This window comes from Borostomias antarcticus (assembly GCF_949987555.1).
Source record: "Borostomias antarcticus genome assembly, chromosome: 18".
Taxonomy (NCBI): domain Eukaryota; kingdom Metazoa; phylum Chordata; class Actinopteri; order Stomiiformes; family Stomiidae; genus Borostomias; species Borostomias antarcticus.
This window is the reverse complement of record NC_140251.1, coordinates 16591886-16599385: the sequence shown is the minus strand read 5'-3', so window position 1 is coordinate 16599385 and position 7500 is coordinate 16591886. Positions and strand designations below refer to the sequence as shown.

Below are 7500 nucleotides of genomic sequence, written 5' to 3'. Positions count from 1 at the left end.
GTTTCCGAGAGCTTCCCCCAAACCTCCAAAAGCACCATAAACCACTCATCCATCTCATCCATACCATGCCCTTTACCGTACATGCCGTCTCTCACCTTCCTTCTTCAAGGCATTTAGAAAAGATTTCATGTTGACCCCTTTTGTCTCCTTATTGCTTAATTCATTCTTCTTAACTCATTTTCAAATAGGGCAGATGAAAAATAGGGCTAGAAAAAAGAAAAGCTATGGTGAAAAGTAGATATCCGAGTTTGTGCGCTGGTGAGCGAGCGGAGCAGCGAGTTGTAGAGAGAGTGACAGCAGCTGGAGAGAGAGGCTGGAGAGAGAGGCTGGAGAGAGAGGCTGGAGAGCCAGGCTGGGGAGGCTCAGCCCAGCCCACATCACCCCTCCTGTCACTGGAAGGATGGGAGCGCTGTGCACCCGCTCCACACACACACACGCACATGCACGCACGCACACACGCACGCGCGCAGACGCTAACACGCGCGCACATGCTCTCTCTCTCTCTCTCTCTCTCTCTCACACACGCACACACGCACACACACAGACACACACTCTCTCTCACACACACACACACACACACACACAGTTTCACACAATCTCTCTCTCTCCACTCTCCCTTTTCTTTCCCTCCCTAGTCCTCTCCATCCCTCTTTCTCGCTCCCTTCCCCCTACCTATTTCCCCTCTCTCTCTCTCTCTCTCTCTCTCTCTCTCTCTCTCTCTCTCTCTCTCTCTCTCTCTCTCTCTCTCGCTCTCTCTCTCTCTCTTTGCTCTCTCTCTCTCCCCATCACGAACAACACTTTACATTTTAACTGCACTTTTCGCTCTCTCCTTCCTCTCCTGTTTTTTTCAACTTTTTTGCACTTTATACTCCTTTTTCATGCATTCCCACTCTCACAGACACGCCACAGAGATGCACTCACACTCTACCCCAGCCACACACTCAGAGAGAGAGAGAGAGAGAGAGGGAGAAAGAGAGAGAGAAAAAGAGAGAGTGAAAAAAAAGAGAGAGTGAGAGAGATGTGTGAGTGTGAGTGTGTGTGTGAGTGTGTGCGTGCGTGCGTGCGTGCGTGTGTGGAAGGAACACAAGGCATCAATTATTGTGTGGGAGCAAGACTGTGTCACTTATGATCTTTTTAGGATGATTAACTGCTCTAGTTCATCTACAGCCACTATAATTACCCACCCCGATGCTGCCACTGTAGTCACACTGATTTCAATTCAAACCCAAGTGCCCAAACAAAGATTTTTCAGAATGACTTCTCTAATAACATCTCCATGGACGTCAGCCAACATCCAGGAAGTGTGGATGCCGAACATAATGATTGGGGTGTTACAGCAGCATATCATGAGATAACGGTTAAATTAAACATGCATAGCATACATGCATTTTCTGCGGGAGCTCTGGGAAGCAGGGTTTTTAACCCTTTGCTTTCTCAGAAACAGCTGTATCGGAAACAAACCCTTTAGTGTTGCTAGGCAACCTCAGCGAGGAAGTCTAAATTTGTCACTGCAAGTTGCTTTTGGTTGTGAAATAATCTGACTCCTGGTGTGTGTGTCTGTTTCTGTGTTTGTTTGTGTGTATGCATGTGTATATGTGTGTATGCCGGTGTGTGTGTGTGTGTGTGTGTGTGTGTGTGTGCGTGCGTGCGCGCACACAATAGTGTGAAACATTTCTAATCATGGGGGAGTGTAGGAAAGCATTCCTGGAAAACGTATGGACAAAGGGTGGTGCCAGAAAGGAAGGCATTTAGAATTTTAATTGGCTGAAGAGTCTCCTTGTTCCAGAGCCATTTTAAATTCATCCTATCATTCAATCTCCTCACACTACACTAGCCAATGAGGTCACAGCCATAATGCAGCAAGAGTTAGATTGGCAGCACTATGCTAATATGCTGAAGCATGCACCAGCCATGATGGAAATTAGAAGCTTTACTTCAAACCAGCCTTCGGATAACTGGCTGTATGGAGCTGGAGGGAGGAGAGAGGGCTCTCCCCCAGGAATACCTCTCCTATGGAATACATCGACGGGATATTAGACCCTCAACCTGACAGCCACTGACTACATCCAGAGCTCAGGAAGAAGAAAAAAAAAAACGAACGGAGCATCGATATTCTTATTAAAACAGACCCATCCATTAAGAAAAAGTCAGCAGATTTTGAAATAGTGCAAATGATACAGTACAGCCTAGGCTGGTGTAGATCTACAACCAGAAATTGATAGACAGTACATACATTGTATCAAATGGTGACATAACTATTAATAAAGTGTCTATGCAGGAAGTGATTCAGGCAAGGTGCTCATGAGTTGACATTTTCACCAAACGACTGCACTTAAACTACTTATGCGTGGAGAGACCATTTTAAAAGGCTAACTCCTCCCCCCTCCCTCCGTAGACTCGGAATCTCCACTGAGCACCAATCAGATCACAGATCCCGTAAGCCAATAATCATGGATCTGGGAACCATGGCAACTACGGGGTGCCACTGTCATGTACCGGATCCTAGATTTACATAGAACAAGGCAGATACAGTACATAGGGTAGATAGCTACTGTAGGCCTCATATAACTGCATGACTGCAGTAATAATGCTGGAGATGGTCTGGAACCAAGTTATTGTGATGAGAGGGCCCAGTCTGAGACCAGCCACAAAGTCACCCTTTAGACAAACATGCTCTCTCTCTGGACTCGTCCAACGGTGGACGCTTAGGCGTTAGATCCCCACTAGATACGAGCTCAGCTTGTGTAAATGTATTCTCACACATAGACGATCTCCTGATTTACAGCACAACCAAAACATTGACTAATTCAAGAGGTGCCATCGGATAGTTGGTTATTTCTGCCCAGAACAGCAGCAGAACAGGTAAGACAGGTAGGCTGTTCTCTTTTTTGTGTTGCTCTTTTTGCCAATTGACCAGTAGCACCGTGTGTAACAAGACACTTGACACACCGACCAGCACGGCAGCTTGTTTTGTATCCTCAATGGGTGAACGGCATTTAAACCGATGTGTACAGAACTGTATGACAGAGTCAATTTGCAGAGCGAACGACAGAGATCTGCCCCGGCCGAGACCGCCGGCCCTCCCTGCGGTCGCCATGACGCTGCGCCAGGACGCCGCGCTGGGAAGTCAAATCAGCGGCCCGCGGAGAAGAGAGGATGGAGCAGCTGGCGAAGAAGTGATGAGCGAGAAAGATGACAGGGACGATTGGAATGCGGCAGCACTTCTGAGCCCTTAAGCTCCGCGGGACGGGGGAGGAGGGGGTGAGGGGATACGAGGCGCGGCCCCCCGCCTCCTCGCGCCCCGAGAACATCACGTACGGCGCCGCTCAGAGACCCACTATATATGAGGACCGTATACGGCGGTGTGTAAAAGCACACGTGTAAGTGTACGCAAGTCCATCTGAGTGCCATCGGGTAGAGTTTGTGTGTGTGTCTGTGTGTGTGTGTGTGTGTGTGTGTGTGTGTGTGTGTGTGTGTGTGTGCGCACGCTCGCGTATCCATACGCCTTCCCATCTCCACCTTGCCTCCACAGTATGTAGGTCAGTTCCACTGTGTGCTGCTGCGGCTAAGAGTGGAAGCAAACGCAAGGTTGTCAGCAGAATAGAGACGCATAGAACACTCCAGAAGACTGAGGCAACACGGAGCACATCCATCACCAAGGAAACAGCAGGACGTGTGATCTGCACATCGCATGCCATTCACAAAACACCCTCCATCTTTGAGCAGCGCACACACAGTCGATTCAGTAGATTGCGTAACACAACGAGCCAACATCCCAACTCCATGATAATAAATAACAGTTCAGTAGAAAAACAGATTTCCTGTGCACACGACACGATTATGCACGGCAGTAAACATGCACACGCACGTGCACACACACAAACACACACACACACACACACACACACACACACACACACACACACACACACACAGATGGGTTCAGTGTATGAACTTACCAATATCAGTCTCTTTGTGATTCTTTATAATCTCTGCTAGTTCAAAGTTCCCTGCGATAATGGCCACCTGGAAAACAAATATTATAACTGAGGCACTTCACCATGTCAGCGTCAACGATCCAATAAAGTGCACTATAAAACACATTTGAACTTCTGCGCACAACTAATAGGATTTTGATTCAGGTTCTGTCTGAGTCATGGCAGAACACCTTGGGCTATATTTGTCAACTACAACATCATACTCGTTTGTCACCCCTGTTGACTTAAAGCACCAAGAGTAAACAACACAATAAACAATAACAACAGGCTGTCTGGTTGCAGTCAGTGGGCGGAGGAGGGGAAAGGTGGAGGAGAGGTGGAGGAGAGGAATGGAGAGAAAATGAAGAGAGTAGACAGTGGGTGAGTCAACCATTATCCATCAGCCTGTTGACCCCATTATAAGCAGGTGTCTGGACTGTGAGAGGGAGGAGGTTCAGAAAGGTGGGACATGTATTCAGACGGGAACTGTACGTTGCAACTTACTACAGGCGCTGAGTGATCACTGGTCTCCATCACTCGTTTGAACAGAAAACCAGAATTGACATCATAATTGGAATTCTGAAGTGTAAATATTGGAGTACAAAATCATTTCACTTTATGGGCTTACCTTTAAAAGTAAGTGAATACACTTTGTTATACAACAGCTAGTTCCAAAGGCACATTGTGATTGGCTAAGAGGCATTCGGAGCCGTTCCAATAACCACAATACACCCCAACGGGTTAATCACTGGTATAAGTATCACTCTGCTTTGATACATTGTATCACTAAGTGATACCATGAATGTATTATACTCACAATAAACTGACTCAAACTGGAAGAGCTGTTTTTTGTTGTTGTTGAAAGGGGACAGATATTTTGGGACAGACACACAGCAGTGCCAGTAGCCACGATAAAGCGCTCCCTCTCATGTACTATTGCTTAAATATGTTGTATTTGTCAAATGAGGTGGGTGCAGATAATCTAGGGGGGTCAGAAATACAGTACTAGCGTTCTCTGCTATATGGACGGATGGTATCATCCGATGGTATCACCTTGTAGGGAGATGGTGGTTGTCTTCTGGCCGTAGATGATGTTATCCACTGCTCAAGTTACCACACAGAGTAAAGCTTCAGACAGGCCGATTTATGGGGGATTAATTGTAATCTCAGTTGACTGAACTCTGCAGAATAACAGACTGTTTCTGTTTAAGACGTGCACTTTCAAATGTATTCCCCAAATCAGGGTGACCCCCTGCTGTGCCTCCTCCCGGCAGACAGAAGTAGGATGTGTAGAGATGGAGGGATGGAGGAGGGGTTAGATGGAGGGATGGAAGAGGGAGGATAGAGGGAACTAGATGTGATTGTTCAGATGAAACTGGGTCATGAACGCAAGCATTAGAAGAACACTGTTCCAGTTTTCTGAACGCAGCTCCAGATGCAAATTAGTAAGCCAGTCAGTCAAGACAGTTAGCTACTTACAGTAGCCAGTCAGCCAGTCAACCAGCCATTTAGTCAGTCAGTCAGCCAGTCAACCAGTCAGTCAGCCAGCCAGCCAATCAGCCTTTTACAGTAGGAGAGAAAGGCGTTTTACTGTAACTGAGCGGCCCCAAACGGGGGGTTTATTAGGGAAGCTAACTGTTGATGAAGCCCCTCTGATGTGAGGCAGGAAATGAAGTACGGGATGAACAATAGAGAAAATGAGAGGATGCATCAGTGAATAAATGCACGACGGAGATATAGATATTACGTAAACATCCCTCCCACATGAATGGGAGGAAGATAAGAAAAGAAGGAGAGAGTGAGAGAAAAGAGAGATACAGAGAGAAAGTGAAAGAGAGAAGGATGAGAGAGAGAGAGAGAGAGGGGGGGGGGGGGGCGGCTGTAGAGGGTAGATAAAACCAAACTAATCGGAGCAGCAGAGAGAGGTATGAGGTGGGGTTCTGTAGTTATCTGTTCTACACAGTGTTGTTGAAGTGCTGGAGGAAATCAATTTGATTTCACACTCCTGGTCTTGGGGGTAGCAGGTTTTGTCCGGTTCGGTTGGCTCGGATTTAGAAAATGATATGGCTTTTGAAAGTGAGAACTATGGAGCTAGAACATAGGTACTAGAATGGAGCTAGAATATGAGATCTAGAATATGGGGTTAGAACATGAGAACAAGATTATGGGGTTAGAACATGAGAATTAGAATATGAGGTTAGAGCATGAGAACCAGAATATGGAGATAGAAAATGAGAACATGTAAACAAGAATATGGGGTTAGAACATGAGAACTAGAATATGGGGTTAGAACATGAGAACTAGAGAATGTAGATTGAAAATGAAAACATGTGAACTAGAATAAAGGGTTAGAGCATGAGAACCAGAATATGGAGAAAGTGAGAACCCATCTGCTCCCACAGACTTCAATCTGTCCATTATCAACAGCATGTGTGAAAGCCTGGTCCAAGACCGAGGGGAGGGAGCCTCACTCTCCATATGTGGGAAACACATTAGCCTCATGACAGGACGAAGCAGAGGGACGCTTCTGACAGGAGACGGTGAAGAGGAGACCTGAGGACACAGACTACCACGCTATTAAAAAACACCAATCTTTTCGGACCCCCATGATGCATCGCAAAGAGACACGACAGCCGGCCATGAGCGTCTTGCGTCGAGCGCAGCGGCGGTGCCACAGAGAGATGTTGAGAGTTGCCAGGTCAGAGCTGACACGTGCATGTTAACAACAATTAAACATGAGTAATAATTCCCGAGCCTGCTGCTACGGTACGTCGGCAGAGGGCAGGCTTATGACTCACGGGAGGAACTGTGACAGAGTCAGTGCTCTGGTAAAAGTCTCTAAGTGCTAAAAATAGAATGATCTCAGTTCACATCTCAATCCTCCTTTAGCCTTCCAAGCCACCCAGTTCACAGGATTATAAAACACGTTGTGATTAAAAGGTGCGGTCTAGAGAGGATACACAAGGGCAATGTTCTCTCGAACCCAAGGATAGCGTTATCGGAGGAGCGGATGTGGGGGTGCGTACTGTACCTGAAATGGTGTCTGACCTCTGAAGTTCTTTTCCTCTTTGTTGGCCCCTCGGACAAGCAAAACTCTGGCACAGTGTTCCTAGGAGGAGGGAGAGAGAGAGAGAGAGAGAGAGAGAGAGAGAGAGAGAGATAAAAAGAGACATCAAGGTCGGAAGCTGAAATGTTGTGACCACGATTGCAGCAGCTCCCAGCCAACTACAGAACGATCAATCACAAGACCCACCGTATCCAGAAACAAAATCAATATTGATCCACCAATTAAGAATCAGTTGGCTGCGATGTGATGCAGCTCCCCCTGTGTGCCTCTCCGAGGTACGGGCCTTTCCGCCGGCGTCTCAGCCTGGCTAACCTCAGGCTGCAGCAGACAGACCTAGAGAGATCAACTATAGAGAGTAGAGACGCTGTCTGTATGGAACTGTAGTTCTATAGAGAGTAGAGAGCGTGTCTGTATGGAGCTGTAGTTCTATAGAGAGTAGAGACGCTGTCTGTATCG

General features: G+C 47.0%; 1 protein-coding gene across 1 annotated transcript in view; it reads right to left on the bottom strand.

Annotated features, from left to right (window-relative positions):
* The window catches only part of shank2b (SH3 and multiple ankyrin repeat domains 2b), a gene marked incomplete at both ends in the record, with an annotated part of 82313 nt that overhangs the window by 58373 nt on the left and 16440 nt on the right, over nucleotides 1-7500 (bottom strand). Inside the window, 2 exons of the mRNA XM_084452505.1 lie at nucleotides 3960-4026; nucleotides 7009-7086. Coding sequence (XP_084308631.1) covers nucleotides 3960-4026; nucleotides 7009-7086 — 145 coding nt within the window. The remainder of the gene's footprint in view (nucleotides 1-3959; nucleotides 4027-7008; nucleotides 7087-7500) is intronic.